The sequence below is a fragment of the Malaclemys terrapin genome, chromosome 3 (assembly GCF_027887155.1).
Source record: "Malaclemys terrapin pileata isolate rMalTer1 chromosome 3, rMalTer1.hap1, whole genome shotgun sequence".
In the NCBI taxonomy this organism is placed as follows: domain Eukaryota; kingdom Metazoa; phylum Chordata; order Testudines; family Emydidae; genus Malaclemys; species Malaclemys terrapin.
In genome coordinates, this window is record NC_071507.1 from 192,319,286 (window position 1) to 192,340,331 (window position 21,046).

The following is a 21,046-nucleotide window of genomic DNA, read 5'->3' on the forward strand; positions in this document are numbered from 1 at the left end:
TCATCTGAACTCGACATTCTGGAAGGACTTGCGCTGTCACCGAGTAACCTTAACTCTGCCTTTATTAAAAGTTTTTTGCCAGTTAATAGTCTGTTCTGATCTAGTTGACAGGGTTCAGATGTTAATGGCTTTAGATTGGGGCTGTCAAGCGATTAAAAAATTAAGTAGGATTAAGCACATGATTAAAGAAATTACGCATGCGATTAAACAATAAAATACAATTTATTTAAATATTTTGGGATGTTTACATTTTTAAATATATTGATTTAAATTATAACACAGAATACAAAGCATACAATGCTCACTTTATATTTATTTTTTATTACAAATATTTGCATTGTAAAAAAACAAAAGAAATAGTATTTTTCAGATTCCCCATTACAAGTACTGTAGTGCAATCACTTTATCATGAAAGTTGAACTTACAAATGTAGAATTATGTACAAAAAAAACTGCATTCAAAAACAAAACAATGTATAACTTTAGATCCTAAAAGTCCACTCAGTCCTATTTCTTGTTCAGCCAATCGCTCAGACAAACAAGTTTGTTTACATTTGCAGGCGATAATGCTGCCCGCTTCTTGTTCAATGTCACCTGAAAGTAAGAACAGGTATTCTCATGATACCTTCTAGCCAGCATTGCAAGGTATTTACGTGCCAGATATGCTAAACATTCGTATGCCCCTTCATGCTTCAGCCACCATTCCAGGGGATGTTCGTTCATGCTGAGAACGGGTTCTGCTCAATAACAATCCAAAACAGTGCGGACTGACGCATGTTCATTTTGATAATCTGAGTCAGATGCCACCAGCACAAGGTTGATTTTCTTTTTTGGTGATTCGGGTGCAGTAGTTTCAGCATCAGAGTGTTGCTCTTTCGCGACTTCTGAAAGCATGCTCCACACCTCATCCCTCTCAGATTTTGAAAGGCACTTCAGAATCTTAAATCTTGGGTTGAGTTGCTGTAGCTATCTTTAAAAATCTCACATTGGTACCTTCTTTGCATTTTGTCAAATCTGCAGTGAAAGTGTTTTTAAAATGAGCATGTGCTGAGTCATCATCCGAGATTGCTATTATATGAAATATATGGCAGAATGTCTTTTGCTCTTTGTTTTACCTGCATACAATTCTCCCCCAAGGAGTTCAGTAACAAGTTTAGTTAACACATTGTTTTTTTTTTTTTAAGGAGCGTCATCAGCATGGAAGCATGTCCTCTAGAATGGTGACGTAAATAGGAAGTTCACAGCGTTATCTCTCATAAATGTTAACAAACTTGTTTGTCTTAGTGATTGGCTGAATGAAAAGTAGGACTGGGTGGATTTGTAAGCTCTAAAGTTTTGCGTTGTTTTGTTTTTGAATGCAGTTATATAACAAAAAAAAATCTACATTTGTAAGTTGCACTTTCACAATAGAGATTGCACTACTGTACTTGTATGAGGTGAATTGAGAAATACTGTTTTTTGTGTGCAAATATTTGCACTGTAAAAATGATAATCAAAAGTAATATAAAGTGAGCAGTGTACATTTTTATTCTGTGTTGTAATTGAAATCAATATATTTGAAAATGTGGAAAAAATCCAAAAATATTTAATAAATTTCAAGTGGTAGTCTATTGTTTAACAGTGCGATTTAAAACTGATTAATTGTGATTAATTTTTTGAGTTAATCGCTTGCGTTAACTGCGATTATTTGACAGCCCTACTTTAGATACATATTGTGAAACAAATTGTAAGTGTCCTATTAGTCTCTTGTTTGTGCTCACACTAGTTGATCTCTCCTGGTTTTTGGGGTGGCTCTAGGTTGGAATAAGAATACAAAAGTTGCCTTTTAATGTTGAAACACAAAATAAAGCTTTAGGTAACCCAAGGCTTGTATTGTCTCTTAGCCTGGACGAGGTCAGTTGAACATTGTATGTTAACACAGCGTTTTCCCTGTGTAGGCATGATTTCAGGTGAAGTGTGGTACTCCACCTGTCCTGGACTTATTGTGCCATACCTCCTAACATTTCCACTGGCTAAAGTAGGATGGGTCTTGCCCTGAGGATCAGGGGAGGGGTTGTAGAGAGAGCGCCCACCCTGCAGTGGAGCGGGCTGTCTGGGCTTGGCTTCAGGTACTGGAACCTGACCCCAGCACGCGGGGTGGCATTGCAACTTAAGGATGGAGCGGCTGGGCCAAATCTCTGTGATGTTGTGACCCTATGCAGCAGGAGCCAGGTTGATCTCAGCTCCCCACTTCAAACATTACAGCAAAGCTGCATGGGACAAGAGCCACTTGAACCAGGAATGAGGAGTTGGGGGGGGGGGGACACGGGTCAAAGCTGGACACTCCCAGGACTGTTTAGAGGTATGTTCTGCTCTTGCCTCGTCTTTACTGTGGTATGACAATTACAGCCTCAAGTCAGCCTTAACTCTGAAATTCTTGGCTCTTCTTGTTGTCATTGCTTTAACACTTCTGCTTATTAAAAAAAATTAAAGCTATGGAAGATTCAAAATACTATATGAGCTAGAAGCTCACCATGCACTCCTATTAAAAAAAATCAAATCAACTTGAGCATATTCATTGCTGATGATCAAAATTTGTATTTGGCATCTGTGCAATCTGACAACAACCGAAGAGATTCGATTCAAGTGGACTCAAACTCTTGTCCCTTTTTTTAGCTGTCAGCAAATGGCGCTCGGTTACAGTATATTAAAGGGACACTGTTAGACTAGAGGACCTTGCGGCCCCTTCTAACTCTGATTCTGTGATTCAAAATTTCTGGAAATTTACTTTTTAAAAAAATCTGATTTCTGATCTCTCCTGCTGAACTGTATGTCTTGAGAACCTACTTCTAAAAATTATCCCCAAAAAACTTCTAAGGGTTTTTTCTTCTTCCCTGTTTCTAAGGTACTTCCAGCAAAGGAGAAGCTCACTGTACAGCAGGGAGAGAGTGAAACTAATTATATGCAAAAGTGCTGTCAAACGCACAAAAACCAAAGAGATTCACTAATGTTACTGTAGGAGGCACAGCATCTTCAGATGAATGTTGACAGAGTCCCTCCTTAAAACGGGAACTGTAGCCTTAACTAAAGCAATACAAATGTTAGTGATCGAGATTTTCTAAACCTGCTGTCCTGAGACTGAGCTGAAAATCTGGTAAACCTAAAGTACCTCTTAACACTGGGATAAACTATAAGCAGCATTTATTTATTTTTTTAAACACGTCTGCTTGGAACATGATTGTGCTTTTGTTGCCCCTCCTGACATGGATACTTACTTTAGGCTCAGTTCTGCAAACCTGCCATTTGGGGATCCTCCCCACCCCATTGTTTGCAGTGGCAATTAAACAGGGGGAGAGGGGAGACCTTCTGTCATGCTGCTTGGTGTGGAAAACAGCTGAGAGTGCCAATCTCTTGTCAGACTGCCAAAATATAGGACAGGTACCTCAAACTGGTGGTACATTCTAGCATAAGATTTCACCAAGCCAATAACAAATGTGTGCTTCCAAAATACTGTACTGGTTATTATGAAGCCACAGACAGTCCCCTTCAGGCCCTCTAGCCTCTTACGTACTGCCCAGACAAACCAGACTTCTGTGATAAATGATCATTAAAACCAAGAATCACATATATTCGGTTCTTCCAGTTCCAAAGAGCCAGACGCACTCCCCAGATCAAAATGTACTTCAGATCTTACCCAAAAACCATGTTGGTAGCCAGTAACTACAAGCAAAAGGAAGCGGGAATTCACCCACAAAAGCTTATGCTCCAATACTTCTGTTAGTCTTAAAGGTGCCACAGGACCCTCTGTTGCTTTTTACAGATTCAGACTAATACTGCTACCCCTCTGAATCTAAAGGAAGACCGTTATTAAGAGGTTAAAATGAATCCTATACATTACAGTTGATTTCAGAATTTGTAGTTCAGGATAATAACAGTGATGTTAAATCTGCCAGTTTGTAATGAGTCTCTCTGGTTCATCAAAAGATTGGAGTCCAAGTTCAAATGACAGTTTAGATGTCGTGTTTTCCATGGAGCTCTCAGAGCGTCCCAAGTAATTACTTGGGGCTCTGCATCCAATGGCTCAGACTTTCCCTGTTAAAGTTCAGCAGACCAGAGATGGCAAGATCAAGCCCACGGTTTTTCTTTTATAGCTGAAACCGGCTGCCAAGCGTTTTGAGCACAGCATGTGTCCAGATTCCTCATTGTTGAGTCCAGAAGGACCCACCCTTTGAAGTTAACATTCTATTTCCTATGCATACAAAGATAATCCAGCTGCACTGATATACAAAAGGCAATTGCTGATCGTTCATAACAGGGGTAGATAAGCTGGAGACAATGTAGGTAATATTCATTAGATTCATGCAGTATATACACATCTTTGATCTTAAGATTAATTAGAGCTACAGGATATAGACAGAGGAAAACCTATGCACAGCCTCTTCCTTGATCTCTTATCAACACAAATGAATGGGCCTAGCCCTTTTAACATCTCTTTGATGCCCACACACACATGTGAATTGTCCGGATTGAGAGGCATTGCAATTGTAATGCGCCTTTAAGAGTCACACACAGGTGTGTGACAGGTTACTTGACCGGCTGATTTTAACCTACTGTGGTTTGCTAGTGCCACTTTGATGGGGTAGGATGTTAATGGGATCAGGCAGGCTCTCACTGTCTGCTAATGTGATAAATCCTGTATAGTTAAACCACAAGTAGTTACAAAATGGCTCTGAGCCAAATTCTGCCCTGTTGTCCTAGTGTAACGCCTACTGGAAATTACTGGTGTTGGTTCATTTGGGTTTAATTATCTGAGTATTTTATAGAAAATTACCACAGTGAGGAGAAAATGGTAGACATTTAAAGTGATCAGAATGGGTTAGAAAACAGATGACTATGTATCTTCAAAAAGAACTGGAGTACTTGTGGCACTTTAGAGACTAACAAATTTATTAGAGCATAAGTTTTCGTGGGCTACAACCCACTTCTTCGGATGCATATAGAGTGAAACATATATTGAGGAGAAATATATACACACATACAGAGAGCATGAACGGGTGGGAGTTGTCTTACCAACTTTGAGAGGCCAATTAAGTAAGAGAAAAAAACTTTTGAAGTGATAATCAAGATAGCTCAGTACAGACAGTTTGATAAGAAGCAAGTGTGAGAATACTTACAAGGGGAGATAGATTCAACGTTTGTAATGGCCCAGCCATTCCCAGTCCTTATTTAATCCTGAGTTGATTGTGTCTAGTTTGCATATCAATTCCAGCTCAGCAGTCTCTCGTTGGAGTCTGTTTTTGAAATTTTTCTGTTTTAAGATAGCCACCCGCAGATCTGTCATAGAATGACCAGACAGGTTAAAGTGTTCTCCCACTGGTTTTTGAGTATTATGATTCCTGATGTCAGATTTGTGTCCATTAATTCTTTTGCGTAGAGACTGTCTGGTTTGGCCAATGTACATGGCAGAGGGGCATTGCTGGCACATGATGGCATATCACATTGGTAGATGTGCAGGTGAACGAGCCCCTGATGGTATGGCTGATGTGATTAGGTCCTATGATGAAGTCACTTGAATAGTTATGTGGACAGAGTTGACATCGGGATTTGTTACAAGGATAGGTTCCTGGGTCAGTGTTTTTGTTCAGTGATGTGTGGTTACTGGTGAGTATTTGCTTTAGGTTGGGGGGTTGTCTGTAAGCGAGGACAGGTCTGTCTCCCAAGATCTGTGAGAGTAAAGGATCATCTTTCAGGATAGGTTGTAGATCTCTGATGTGCTGGAGAGGTTTTAGTTGGGGGCTGAAGGTGACAGCTAGTAGTGTTCTGTTATTTTCTTTGTTGGCCCTGTCTTGTAGGAGGTGACTTCTGGGTACTCGTCTGGCTCTGTCAACCTGTTTTTTCACTTCAGCAGGTGGGCATTGTAGTTTTAAGAATGCTTGATAGAGATCTTGTAGGTGCTTGTCTCTATCTGAGGGATTAGAGCAAATGTGGTTATATCTTAGAGCTTGGCTGTAGACAATGGACCGTGTGGTGTGTCCTGGATGGAAGCTGGAGGCATGTAGGTAAGTGTAGCGGTCAGTAGGTTTCCGGTATAGGGTGGTATTTATGTGGCCATCGCTTATTAGCACAGTAGTGTCCAGGAAATGGATGTATCTTCACCACCTCAAGAAATCCACTGAGCCTCTCCATGTGTCACCCTCCCCCCCACCCCCAATTTTGCCCTATCCTCCTGTGCAGCAGAGCTGTGTGAGATGTAGAAAGCCCTTGACACCACCTGCAGCTGGTCCCTCTCTTAAAGAAACAGCATGTCTTGCAGCACTCTGAAATCTTCATGCCCCCGCCCCCAGCAAAACTGCAGCCCCTCTGCTTCTCTCTCCAGGGAAGAAGTCTGGCACCATGTGCCTGGCCCAAAACTCTTCCCTGGATGAGCTAGATTTCAAACCCTGTTAATAAATACATAATCTGAAAGAGCGAAGCAACCCTTTTTCCTCCTGCTGGAGCCAGAAGGGCAGCAAACCAAAGGCAGATCAATATTGGTTGGACCAGTTGAGCTGTGGGGCGGGGGTGTTCCTTCGCCAACAGATAAAACCCCTTGTAGGTTGCATTTATAGTCTCCATAGTGTAGACATACTGTCAAGGCTGCTTCCCCACTCTGAACTTTAGGGTACAAATGTGGGGGCCTGCATGAAAACTTCTAAGCTTAACTACCAGCTTAGATCTGGTCCGCTGCCACCATTCCCAAAGCTTATTCCCTTCCCTGGGAAGCCTTGAGAAACTCTTCACCAATTCCCTGGTGAATACAGATCCAACCCCCTTGGATCTAAAAACAAGGAGAAATTAACCATCCCCCCTCCTTCCTCCCACCAACTCCTGGTGGATCAAGATCCAACCCCCTTGGATCTAAAAACAAGGAGAAATTAACCATCCCCCCTCCTTCCTCCCACCAACTCCTGGTGGATCAAGATCCAACCCCCTTGGATCTAAAAACAAGGAAAAATCAATCAGGTTCTTAAGAAATTCAATTAAAGAAAAAGGGCAAAATCATCTCTGTAAAATTAGTATGGAAAATAACTTTACAGGGTAATCAAACTTAAAGAGCTCAGAGGACACCCCCCCCCCCTCCAGCCTCAGGTTCTTGCGTGGCTGTTTACTTACAAGTTTGAAATATGAGAAACTTGTTTAGAAAGATGTGGAGAACCTGGATTGATGTCTGGTCCCTCTCAGTCCCAAGAGCGAACGACTCCCAAACAAAGAGCACAAACAAAAGCCTCCCCAAGATTTGAAAGTATCTTGTCCCCTTATTGGTCCTTTGGGTCAGGTGTCAGCCAGGTTACCTGAGCTTCTTAACCCTTTACAGGTAAAGGGATTTTGGAGTCTCTGGTCAGGAGGGATTTTATAGTACTGTACACAGGAGAGCTGTTACACCCTTCCCTTTATAGTTATGACACATACCCTGAGGGTTTACCTGCAACTGTGTCAGTGTAGTGCTGTAGTGTAGATACTTGTACAGTAACAGGAGGGGTTTTTAATCCACCCCCTCGAGAGGTGGTAGTTAGATCGACAGAGGAATTCTTCTATCAACCTAGTGGTATTTATACCAGGGTTTAGATCGACTTAAGTACATCTTTCAGGGTGTGAGGTTTTTCACACTCCTGAGCTACATAGCTAGGTTGGCCTAAGCAGGAGGTTTCCCAATCTGTAGCAAGAGCCCCCCTCTTTTTCCCCCCCCTCCCCTGTATTGGGGAGGGGGAGAAGCATTTTATGCAATCTTTTATTTACTGTCAGAACAATTGTTTGATGTACGATATTTGGCATGTTAGCTGAAGCATCCTTGTCAACTTCTGAACACAAGTAATTGCTCCTTTATAAAATATTATGTGTTTTGTACAAAGCCTTGGCTATAAATTATTTAGCAGGGGAAATGTAAATATGCTAGACTGAGCATACAAGTTTCCAGGAAGCTGGAGACTGCACCAAAAATGATGCAGTGTAATTTGCTCTTCCACTGGTATCCTTTTTGCAGAGTCATGTTTGTTGGGTTTTTAAATATTTCTCCTTGGCTGATTTCCCAGAATAGGTAGCAGAGCAAGTAACAAAATAGTACAGCAAAGTGATGTATTTCCCCAGCTGTTAGATGAAAATACATAGGTTTTATTAGTCTCAATCCCAGTAGTCCTTTCAGTGTTTAATTAAATCTTCACCAGTGTAATAACTGAACTCCCAAACTTGATTTCTGAAACAGACCCCTGGAGGGGGTTTTCAACCTGTGGTCTGCAAACCCCTGGAGGTCTGAAGACCATGTCTAAGGGGTCCACAAAAGGTGGTTGTTACTATAAAACAGTGGCTTTCAATCTGTGGTCTGCAGACCCTTGGAGGTCTGCAAACTATCACTAAGATTTCCAAAGAGGTCCGCACCTCCATTTGAAATTTTTTAGGGCTCAGCAAATTGAAAAAGGTTGACTTTTTATTCTGAAGTAATTTTGACTTAGATTTATTTATCAAACTTCTCCATTTTGTAACGATTTGAAAGTTGTCCTCCAGAACTCTGCACATATCGCATGATGCCCTGTGGTGGGGTATGGTGTTGCAACAGCCTTCCCCACTGATATTCTTCCAGTTCTAATTGGATTTTTTTATTCTGTTGGCACCTTTTATGTGAAATCTATAGGAGACTTGGTGCACTCGCCTGCACTTGAAGAGTGAAAACTGGGGCAGCCAACTAGGGGTGGGTAGAGGAAGAAATCCTGGACACAAAGTGAAAATAGCTATTGAAGAATGATTCACAATCCCAGTTTAGCCAGAATCAAATCCTAGTTTGCTGCATGGCAGGTCAGTGCCTTAAAAACTTGAACATCAGCCCAAAGAACTGGGATGAGGAATTGAACCTATGCCCCATATGCCGTTGAACTGGATTACAGCAAGACATAGGATGTGATTAACGATATAAGACGTAACATTTCTCCTCCCTTTAAAAACAAAAAATTATTTCATCTTCACAATGCATTTGAGACCATCTGAAAATCAATATCTTAATGAAATGCCTCTAACATAGTAGATTATGGGGTTAAAACACTAATATAGTGGCATATGTAAACAAAACCATATTATCTAGCAGGAGTCTTATTCTATAGTATGAAAAACTTAACATAATCCAGTTATAAAACACTCTAGTGTGGCGATCTGCCTGTCTTGCATATGAATGAATGTAAATCTCTGGCCCAATTGCTGATCAGTTTGTAAACTTCTCCATCCCTGTGTTTGGGGCTCCCCTGTATCGTAGCACAATTTCCTCAGCATCTGCTATGGTCCCCCAGTAGAGAGGCGTTCAGTTTGTTTAAAACTTAAGTTATAGCTGTACTTCAGAAACTACACCTGCACGTCTGTGTCAGCAGAGCTATGTTGGCATCTTCCTATAGAGCGTAGACACAGTGTATGCTGACAGAAGAGTCCTACTGTCAGTGTAGGAGCACCACCACCCCAAAGTTTGCTGTGCTGATGGAATCCCTCTTCTCTCAAGCTAATTGTAATCCCTTCAAGGACAGGAAGTAGTGCTTACACTGTGCTGTTCAGATAGACTAAATGTAAGGTGCTATAAGCATCAAAATGACTATAGTCTGCTTGCTCCTTGTTGCATCCAGGCATCGGCTAAATCCTACATCTTCAAAATCCATTCTCTCCTCTGCATCCCCTTCTGCTAAATCCATAGCCACACTGGCCACTTCTCCCTTGAATACTAGAACTTTATCCTGGTTTATCCCACCTCTCCGGTCTACCCAACATTGTTGGGGACAGCTGGACTGTTCTCAGTACTGTACAAGAAGCAGGAAGTTACCTTGGCTGACTCTCCAATGTTAACCAAATACTGGTTGGTGAAGGGATAGATCTTCTATAGGGCTCACTGTTACTTTTTATTTATTAATATCTTGCATATTTCTCTCTTTCAGGTACTTGTGTTTCTTGGCACCACTGGTGCTCAGTTGAAACTGACTTCTGAACAGAATGCCATAAGCCTCTCCTCTGGAAAATATCACCACCTAGACCGTGCCACTAACAAAGAGCTGATCTGTGACAGATGTCCAGCGGGAACTTATGTGTCTAAGCACTGTACAAAGACAACCTTAAGAGAGTGTAGCCCTTGTGCAGATGGGACTTTTACTAGGCATGAAAATGGTATAGAGAGATGCCACATCTGTCGAAAACCTTGCGAACTGCCAATGGTGGAGAAAACGCACTGTACTGCCTTGACTGACCGCGAGTGCACTTGCCCCTCTGGTACCTTTCAGTTTAATGATACCTGCGTCCCTCATTCAGTCTGCCCAGTTGGCTGGGGTGTGCGAAAGAAAGGAACGGAGACTGAAGATGTTAGATGTAAACCATGCCCTCGTGGTACCTTTTCTGATGTGCCTTCCAGTGTGATAAGATGCAAAACATTCACTAACTGCTTTAGGAAGAATATGGTGGTGATAAAGACAGGAACTAAGGAAAGCGATAACATCTGTGGGTTCTTGTCATCTCTTCCTAACACAGTTATGTCTTCAGTGAGCCCAGAAGAGGATGATGTAAACTATGAAGTTCTGTCTACCACTTTTCTTCCCGAAGGTAGATTTTTCCCACTAAAAAGATAGCTGTAATTTAAGCCTGTTATGTTGCTGCAGTGAAGCAAGAATCCAGCTATTTCAGTTGGGGGGACCGAATTGCAAAACTCTAGGCTCCTTGATGCTGTTAAAAGGGCACTTGCTCTTGCACCATTGATGGGCTCAAACTACACTGCTGCTCGTTAAGGCTGTAACACAGTTTGGGAACACACTTAAAAAGCAGTTCACTCCCATCTGTACTAAACCAACATGCTAGAACAGAGAGGACCTTGTTCCAACAGTGGTTTCTGCAGGAGAGTTGGAAGCTTGAAACTGTAACACCCTAGAAACTATCTCATTTCCAGTAGTATTTTTATATGTACCATGATGGCCTATCTTAAGATGAGCTGTTTGGGCATTAAGTCTGGCGTGAAACATCCTTATATTAAATCTTTTTATTTATTTATTTATTTAAGGTTTCCACAAGCCATTGCTGGCAGGGAAAATGCACATTTTATATCACTCTACTTGCTTTAACATGATCAACAATACAAAATGCCCCCAAGCTCTATCAAATAGTTAAAATCTTACCACGTTATAGGTGAAACCGTGTTATATCGAACTTGCTTTGATCTGCCGGAGTGCGCAGCCCCGCCCCTCCCCCCCCCCCCCCCACCCGAGCGCTGCTTTACCGCGTTATATCCGAATTCGTGTTATATCGGGTCGCGTTATATCGGGGTAGAGGTGTATATACAAAAGAATTCCTCAGTGACTTAGCAGAGTAAAGCTGAGCAATATACAAAAAAACTGAACTCCGAGTGCGTTTAGCTGAGACTTTTCAGAAGTGATTATTTTGAGGGTGTCAGTGGTTGGGCTGCTCAATTTGAGATGCCTTAAAGGGACCTGATATTTAGAGGGTAGGTGCTCAGTGCTGCCTGAAAGTTAGGCCTCGTTAACAGCTCTGAAATTGGACATTCTCATATTGACGCACCCCAAATTGCTCGTCACACTCAAACCTCGTCCATTATGTTTAAATTTTCTCTCCAGTTGAATCCTTAATAATTACGAAGGTTTTAATTTGTAGCTCTCAAATGTGGACAAGATTCATATCCAGTTTGCAGACAAACTGAAGCAGAGTTTAAATGACTGCAAAAAGTTACAGCCAGTTACTGGCAGGACTGGGAATAGAAACAATCTCAGGAATACTAGCCTTGTGAGTACTCTACAGTCCCTGCTATGCTAGTCTTTGCTCTTCTTTTACAAGGCTTTTTATTCATAAAATTGACTAAAACTCTAGGGCTACCACTAATGCATAAATCTATTCATGATATAAAAATAACTGAGAGATGAGTAAGGAAAATACACCTAAAAGGAACATACTCAATTTAAAAGTCATACTTTGTGGACAAGGAATCTCAAGCCTCATAAGAACAACTAGGCTCCTGAAATGGATAATTTTCCTGCAGCTATTTATGATGTTTTACTTTCTGCATTTCTCTTACCAAAATCAGTTAAGTCGGTTTCAGTTTAATTTTAACTACTGCAATATTTGGGTTACAAACGTTATGGGAGAACTCATTAGTGGTTTAGAAGCTTTCCTGTTGACCTTAAACTCTCTAAAAGCTGCATGGTTTCGTTTCTAAAAAACAGTCTAAAACTTGGGCTGAATATAAATTGATAACATCCCTCTCATCACCCAGCAGTCTTTAATGAGGAGTTGCCACAAATCCAATGTCTAACCAAGTAAGCCAAAGTAATTAGAGATAAGGTGAGCGGACTGGTGTGTAAGACACAAACTTTGTGGTGTTCTTATTTCTTATGTAGTTAAAACTGAATCTCAATGTCCTAGACAAGTAGAAGCCCCTCAAAGTCTGTGTTTTTGCACTTTGAAAGGAAGCATGCTATGACTATTCCAATTGTGGGGTTTTTGTGTGGCTTAAGATTTAAAAAAAGAAACAACCCCTCCTCACCCCCCAGGGTCCTCAATTTCTCTGTTGTTCACAGGTGTCAACACTTCAGTTTCCAGCTTTGCTGCCTCTCATAGACCAAATGTGTACAACGGCACGATCGACCCAACAGACATTTACAATGAAACCTCAGATAATGAGACGGATGGTGTCAACGTGACCATCTCAAACTCCAGGGCTACCAATCACCAGCAAAATTTTTACCACAAACACAGCCAGTCAGTTCCGAAACTGCAGCCAGCATTGGAGATGACAAGCGGTGAAAAATCAAGCATCCCCTATGTGCCCCCCAAGAGAGGACCGCCACGCCAGAACGCCCACAAGCATTTTGATATAAATGAACACTTACCGTGGATGATCGTCCTGTTCCTGCTGCTAGTTCTCGTGGTTATAGTTGTGTGCAGCATTCGGAAAAGCTCACGGACTCTGAAGAAGGGTCCTCGGCAAGATCCCAGTGCCATTGTGGAAAAGGCTGCTCTGAAAAAATCCGTTACTCCAACCCAGAACAGAGAGAAGTGGATCTACTACTGCAATGGGCATGGTGAGTAATAGCAACCGAGAAATTAACTGCAGGTGGAATGCAGCAGTTATACAGGGAATAAATTGTGTCCCTTGCTTTCTCCATTAATTACCTGCAGAACTCCTCAAGGCATCTTCCATGTTAAAAATGTTGGTTGCAGATGCCATTGATCTGCAACCATCATGTTTAGTGAGTCAGTCATAAGTTTCTACCCTACTGTGTCCATCAACAGCAAGCCAAATCTTCACATTCCTGATCCTCACTAAATATTCCTCCATAGGTTACACATTTCCCTCCAGCTTCTTCCCCTCTGTTGTCTGCTTCCCTTCCATTTTCTCCACTCGCTGTTCTGTTTCTCCAGAAATGGAGGTAGAGGAAACGTCTTCTGTGTCACTCATCCTTTGACCGCTTCTGAGTATGGCTTCCTGACTTGCTTTACAGAAGCAGCTGCCTCCTTCTCCAACTCACCTGGTACGGCATTGAAGTCGGGAGAGGTTTCCTAAATTGCTTGGCTGCCTAAACCGCGGCAATAGGAGCATGAGGGATTTTGCTGCCTGTCTTGATCTATCACCTCCCCTCCCTCTGTATACGGGCGGAGAAGGAATATAGGATCTCGAAGGCAAGGAAGCAGCCTCATAGGCTATGACAACTACTTTCCTGCCTTTGAGATCCTATATTTAGACCCTGCACAGATTCAAAATTTGTAACTACATCCGATCTGCGGATTTGCAGGACTCCAATCATGTGCTTGTATTCAAATGCTAGAAGTTTAAATACTAAGATGAGTGAATTTGAGTGCCTGGTATTAAATGAAGATATTGATATAACAGGCATCACAGAAACGTGGTGGAATGAGCTGGGGACGGGCCGAGCATGCTGGGAGGGAAGAGGGGGACTGTAGCTCACTCAGCCCCTGTCCCCTTCAGGTCCCGTTAAATACAGCCACCATTCTGTTACTTGAAATCAGACAGCTAAATGGCTGATAGAGGGGAAGGGAGCAGATATATTCTTTATTTGTAACACCATCACACTCTTCATAAATTTTGCCAGTGTTAAATGCCCCATCACTTTTGATCATCTGCTGTGCCTGGGAAGAAGCATCAGTTATTCTACTAAAGGCCTGGTAAAAGAGAAGGTTAATGATGAAACTATAGAAACTCTCAGCTGGACCAGGACTGAAAAATAATTTTTCCAAGTTCACATAACCAATCCTTTCCACATATCAGATTTGGGTGTCTGGCCAAGGTTTTTTTTGGATCCAGTATAAGGTTTTTCTAAAACTAACTCGTGGTTGTCTGTCTCTCAATGATCAGCTGCTGATCTGCCATTAAAACACCAGAAGCTGAAAAGTAGCCGCCTATCTCTCCTTATTTTATTTGGTATTTCAAGAGTAACAGCAGGTGCATCCCATGTTGCATCTTGTAGGGAAGCATAGACAGTATTTTAGGAGGAGTGCACGAGGTGAGGCCCAAGTGACAATGATAAATGCCTTCACTGGCACCTCAAAGTAACAAGCCAGAGGTATGGGTCTTCCATTTCTTGTAAACAGCACTGAGTGGCAGAAGAGTGAGGCAGAGAGCTTTTGTTGTCATTTTCAGCCTCAGGATGGGCGTAACAGTAGATCACTGCACCTCAAGGTTAGGTAAGGTTAAAGTCTGTCTGGCTAACAATTGCTTTTCACTAATTTATAAACCTAGGTTGTCCCAGACAATAAGATTGTTTTAATAATTTGAATTGTGTTGAGCGTTGTGATGGTCTAAGTCTTGTGTAGCTATGTTGTGTTTTACGAAGCTACAATTTTGCTTCGTAAAATTCAGTGCAGAACTTGACATTTGCAAGATCTGGACCACACAAGATATGCGTCACTTCTCTATTTTTGTTGAGGGTTTTGCAAGCTATGCAGTTTTTGGAGTGGTGGATGATGGGGATTGATGTACTTGCAAAGATTAAAGGAATATTGTGGGGAAAAAATCAAAATAGATCAATATCTGGACTGCACCAAGAGAGTCTAGATACTATATACACAGTCTTTAGCGGCAGATCTTAAAACCAGTTAAATCCAATTCTCTGCACAAGGGAAGAAAGATTGCCTTCTGATTATGGAACAAGACAGACCTAGGAGCCCGGGTTCTGTTTCCTGTCTGATCTTGGGCCAACTGCTTAATCATACCTCAGTTTGTTTAACTATAGCGCTTCCCCACCTCACGGGAGTATTGAGACTTCAGTGCTATGGAGAAACTGCCATAGTAGGTTTTATAAATAAGGATAAATTAGATCTGCAACACTCCAACTCAGGGGCTTCATTAAAATGGTAAGAAAAGAGTTGTATAAGATTCAGTAGCTTTGTTAGCAGCTGTCTTTTTAAAAATCCTTTAATCCAATTACTGCAGGGTGCTTTTTCCAGCACTTAGACAATGAAGTGTTCTTTAAAGTCTTTATCCTTACAAGTCCCCTCAGAGTTAAATACTCTCCATTTTAGGGAACAGATACAAGGAGACAAGCAGATGGTTTTGTTTGCCCAAGGCCTGGCAGCTGGTTAGTATCCGAGCGAGGCCTAGAAAGAACTCTGCTATTCCCGGCTCCCGGTTCTGTGGCTCAGATCGTTAGATCAGTGTTTCCCAAACTTTTTACTAAGGTGACACTCCAACTGCATTTTGTGTGTTTTTGCAACCCACAATTATATGTATGCTCTGTCCACCCCGGCATCGCAACCCTAATCCTGGCCTGGTGCGGAGGGGGAGGCCCTTGGAGGGAGGGGATTGGAAAGTTAGCCCACCCCACAGCAGTAGCTCGTGTCCCAGAAGGCTGGGCCTGGGCTCTCCACTCTGGGTCTTGTGACCAGCCACACAAGGTTGCAGTGCCACTCAGGTTTGGCCCAGCTGCCCCACAGTCGTAACAGTGTGTGATCTGGTGTATTGGTATTCCATATTTTTAATTACTATCTCATGTGAACCACTATCAAGTATAAATGCTTTCTTAATTGCCAGCCCTGCAAACTCAAGCTGGAATCGGAAAGTCGAGCTGGGTTCTTCCTGGTGTAGCACAAACCAGGAATAACGTTTCTGTAGTTCAGACTTGGATAGAGTTTCCTTTGATATAGTGAGCCAGAACAGCATCCTGCTTGCTTGTTCATCGCTGTGCTGGCTTGACAGTGCTTTGGCGTAAAATCTGTTCCCCATGTAAGCAGGCTGGAAAGGGATCCGATCTGAGTAAGTGCCTTTTCTCCATAGTTGCCTAATCAGATCACACCTGTGCTTTAAACGTTCCTTTCTTGTATCACTCTTCAAAATGTTGATAAATATAACTGCTATTGTCAGTGCATGTCAACATGCCTAATTAAAAGTGCACTTTGCACAGGGATTCTTTCACCATTGTAGATTTGTCATTGGCTTTTAAAAGTCAAATATTCTGCACTAGGTAAAATCAGGGCATATTATGCCTTTTTTGCCATCAAAGTAAAATTGCTTTTATTGTCTCTTCAAAATACACTCTTCTTCCTGAGTCTGAAAGTATTCTGTGAAAGAGGAAGTCATTCCGATCCCTTAGACTTGGGCCTGGGTTTAACAGAGAGGCAGCAAGTGCATAAACTCAATCCAGCAATAGAGTTTGCTGTATACATCCCCACAGGCTTATGTGGTGCCTTACCAGGATGACACAGGTACAGGCCCTGCTTGGAGGAGCTTAGTCCAGATACAAATGTAAAATTCAGGTAACAGTATATTAAGAGGACTAATTAGGTTGCTATTGGAAACGCTACTATGAATAGTTAGCATCTTAGCTGTAAACATTAGTTATTCATACTAATGCTTTGGTTTCAAGCCATGCTAGTGTGACACTTGTCACTGAGCTTACCCGACAGGTTGGTCATCTGAATTAATAGAATTACAAGGCTCAATTCTGGCTGTTGACTCAGTCACATTGATTTCTGTGGCTACTCATGTGAGTAAGTGGGATTTGGCCACTGAACAAGTGCCAGCGCACATATTTAAAGCCGTAATCTTTTCTTGCAGTTACCATACGTTTTGTTGGTGGGGTATTAAAGGGACCCAATGAATCACAAACTGTATGGGAGGTATCTGGAATTTTTTTTTTTTTTTTTTTTTTGAGTGACCTGATAGTCTCATGTACAAGAGCGAGGTTATACTCTTCAGAGAGCTGCTGACAGACAGTCTGGAGCACCTCACTAAAGGGCATAGACACACATGGCAAAATATAGCCCTTGAAGTTATGTCTGTGAAGGAACAGCCTTCGTGGATACATGTAAATCTCAATGTGTCTCTGGCAGGCAGTATCTGAGAACAGGGATTAATGTCTGTCTACCTGCCAAAATAGACGAGAGAAACGGAGAGCTGCTTTGAAAGCAGTTGCTACTCTGGCAACTGCAACTTAATGATCTGCAGATGTCTCTCTGGTCTGCTAAGCTTTGGCTGTCTTTCTTTAAACTAGATGAGTAATGAAATCATAGCTCTATGAAATCCTGGGTTCTCTACATGCTGGTTCTCCTACTTGTGCTTTAGCTCAGTGGGTCTCAACCTTTTTTAATGGCGGCCCCTTTCACATCACAAGCCTCTGAGTGCGACCCCTCCCCCCGCCATATAAATTAAACACGCTTTTTAATATATTTAACACCATTATACATGCTGTAGGCAAGTGGGGTTTGGGGTGGAGGTTGACCGCTCATGGACCCCCCCATGTAATGACCTCACGACCCCCTAAAGGGTCCTGACCCCCAGTTTGCTTTAGCTGAAGTGTCCCTTGACTTGTGCTTGTAAAATTTTTCATTTCCTGCTTGGATAGTATTGCCTGGCTTGTGGTCATTGAAAGTACCTCAACCTTGCACTAACCATGCAGGAATTTGTACTCTTGTTTCCATTTTAGGAAATTGGACTTTGCCTATTTATAGAGGCACCTCTTCAGCTGTAAATGCTGTGCATCAAGAGAACATCCCTCAGTCTTCACCGGACACTAGTGGTGTGTCCGTACTGCCGTTGGAACATCTCCCCCAGCTGGGGTGGTAGACACACGCTAGCTTTGTGTGAGCTAGCGTGCTAAAGATAGCAGTATGTATGTCACCGCACAGGCTAGCTGCCCAAGTACAAGTCTGCCAAACCCCTCCCCTCATCCCCTCTTCCTCACGTCGTCCATACTTAGCTGGCTAATCTATACCATAACATCCACATTGCTATTTTTAGCATGGTAGTTTAGGCATGTGTCTACCTGGGCTGGGGGGCACGCTCCCATCAGCAGGGTAGACATACCGTAGGTGTCTGGCATCTCAGCAGTTATATAGCAAGCAGTACAGTCTCTTGGGTAATCTTACACCACTTGCTAGCAGTTATCCTTTACTCTGTTGCCTGGCCTCATTTCCTTAATTAACCGTACGCTATAGTCTAAACACAGAGCCCTTGGATCTTACCAGATGTGTGCCAGATACAGTGGTCAATCACTCTGTTTTTATTATGCTTTCCTCCCCATGACTGTTAAAATTTCAATCTCTTCAGGGCAGGGAAGAAGTCAGTTCAGTGCCATAAGTGCATGTGTTTTTGTGGGAATACTCTTGTACACATTTTACCAGTAAACCTCCTACATCAACAGGGTTGACTTTGAAAAGGTTAGTTTGAAACAGTGGACTGACTACATTTAATGTTGAAACGAGGAAAACAAAGGGTCCTCTTTCCCCAAAAGCCTTGCATCTTCTACCTTGTGGCCCAAGTTACATGAAGGTTTCTAGCAGTCTGCTAGCTTACTGGGGGGGGAATAGTGACATGGAACTTGCAAACACAGAAACAAGCAAGTATGTGTTTCATGCATCCAAATAATATCAGTGCAGCTGCACTGTCATGTTCTTGACCTTAAAACACTTCTGTTGTCTGTTGCATTAGGGCATGTGTTTTTGCATTATTTGCTAACTTTCCATACAGACTACACTAAATCCACCTTTACGTGAATGGCTGAAGAATAATATAACCATAGATGGAGTTGCCCTTTGAAAGTATAGCTGTAGTTTACAAAATGGCAGTCTCCTTTCCTTCCTTAGTGGACTAAATAGTTGGATATGTAACCTACTTCCAAACTGGTTCCTTAATGATGTGGTTTATGTATATTTTAGGGCAATCCTGAATTCAGGAGCACAGTATCTAGTTAAATTGGATGTGGATGGGCTGTATTTAAAGGTGGGGAGGGATCTTTTTTTTTTTTTTTTTTTTTCTTAAATGTAAATTTACTGAATACCACATCCATACACTTAAGCTTTCCTTTGCCACATCCATTGCTTGAACTGCATAGCCTCTAAATGCTGAAGGGAACATACAGGAGTTGCTTCTTAGTTTTCCTCTGGGATTCAGACGAGGAAAGTGCAAACAGAAGAAAAAAGTTGGCAGTTTTCTTTGGAGTAAGATTAAACATAATCAGGAAGACATGGGGTTGATTCCATATGTCATGGAATCCTTGTTCTCAAGCACTGTTATATTGGCATGTCTCAAGACTGGTTCTTAGTTACTTACCAGGTCCTGCTGTGCAACACATCTGTTTGTACTGCAGTATGTGCAGATCCCTTTGCCACTGAGCACTGACAGATTCTTCTAATCATCTGGTTTCAGAAGGAACAGCCCCAAGTTTTGGCTGACAATGGGGTGACTTAACATGGTCAGCATCCATGTATTGTATGCTTAGTGTGAGCTCACATCTTTATTTTAAAAAACCCAGCCCCACCCATTGGAGGCATCCTCTCTAAAGCGTTAGCCATGCCAGCCGATAGCAGGACACTCAGCTAGCTCCTCTAGAGAGGGTGTGCCTTACTTTGATTTGCCACATCGTGGTAAGCTAATAGCTGTGGGCTAGAGAGGGAGATGTTATACCTGGAGTCTGGTAGATCTGAGAGGAATCTTGCCTCCCACACAAATTGAAACAGGGCAGGAGGTGACAGGCAAGTGGAGAGAGGAGTTTAATTTCTCCTGTAGAGGTGGGATTGTCCATTTGATAGCTACTGCTAAGTTAGGCCAAAATTCCCCCCCAAGCTTTTTTCCCTTCATCCAGAGTGGTGGTCTTGGGGTGACTTGTTGGTGTGATGGGGGAGTTTAAAGCCCAGGCCTGGCAGTGTCCCTCTGTGTTCTCTGTATAGGTTCATACTGCATTTGCTGTTGGCATGTTTGAGCTCCTGAGTTACCAGTCCATAGCCCAGAATTACGGTGAAGATTAATTCTGTGCAAGCTGTAAAAATGCCATAAGGTGCTTGTACTGTCTGGGTGGATATGCACTTCCTTTTGCACCAAAGAGAACCAGCTGGACGACTAGATAAGTCAGTCCTATACACTAAATGTTGTGCACCTCACAGGGTTTTTTCAGAGAAAAGTGTAGCGGAAGCATAATTCTTAAGTATTCACTGACAGTGGTGGATAATGTGGTGAGGGAGGGTCAGGGATGGTGAACAGTGGCTGCTATATAATGAAATGCAGTAACAGCCCCACTGATTCTTGCACTCTTATGTGTCCTGGGGTACAATGAATGCTAACCACACAATGATTGACTGTACACTTTCCTTGACTGGTCATAAGGGGAGTTATTCCTTCCCATCTTGCACATGGGAATTGTTCAGTATCTTAAATGAGTCCCTTTACCATCTTACAAGGCTTTTTTGGTTGAAAAGAGAAATTCCTTCAGTGGCTTTGTGAATTAATATTGCTCTCAGGCAGCACATCATTAATCTATATGAGGGTTTAATAGCAAAACTTTCTTCCAAAGTAAAATCTGCTGTTGGCACACAGCCATCTGCACCATCTGGCTCCAAATCCCTTTCACCTGTACTCCCATACTAGTGTTTCAACTAAGGATTTTGTTCACCTGTAACTTCCCCCCGGTTTGTCCTTTGAGAACTGAAACTTCTTTGGCGGGGGGGAGGGGAGCGGAGTGGAGAGACCTGAGCTCAAAAGCCAAACTAGTTCAAATGTGAAAATTCCACCTCAACAGTTTTGTTTGTTTTTTGTTCTTGGAGTGTAAAAATGTTTGGGATTT

The 21,046-nt window shown here is 42.2% G+C and overlaps 1 protein-coding gene across 1 annotated transcript in view; it reads left to right on the forward strand.

Moving 5' to 3' along the window:
* Positions 1–21,046, forward strand: part of TNFRSF21 (TNF receptor superfamily member 21) — a 69,081-nt gene that overhangs the window by 10,301 nt on the left and 37,734 nt on the right. The window contains exons 2-3 of the mRNA XM_054022797.1: positions 9,920–10,574; positions 12,554–13,057. Of these exons, the coding sequence (XP_053878772.1) occupies positions 9,920–10,574; positions 12,554–13,057 (1,159 nt within the window). The remainder of the gene's footprint in view (positions 1–9,919; positions 10,575–12,553; positions 13,058–21,046) is intronic.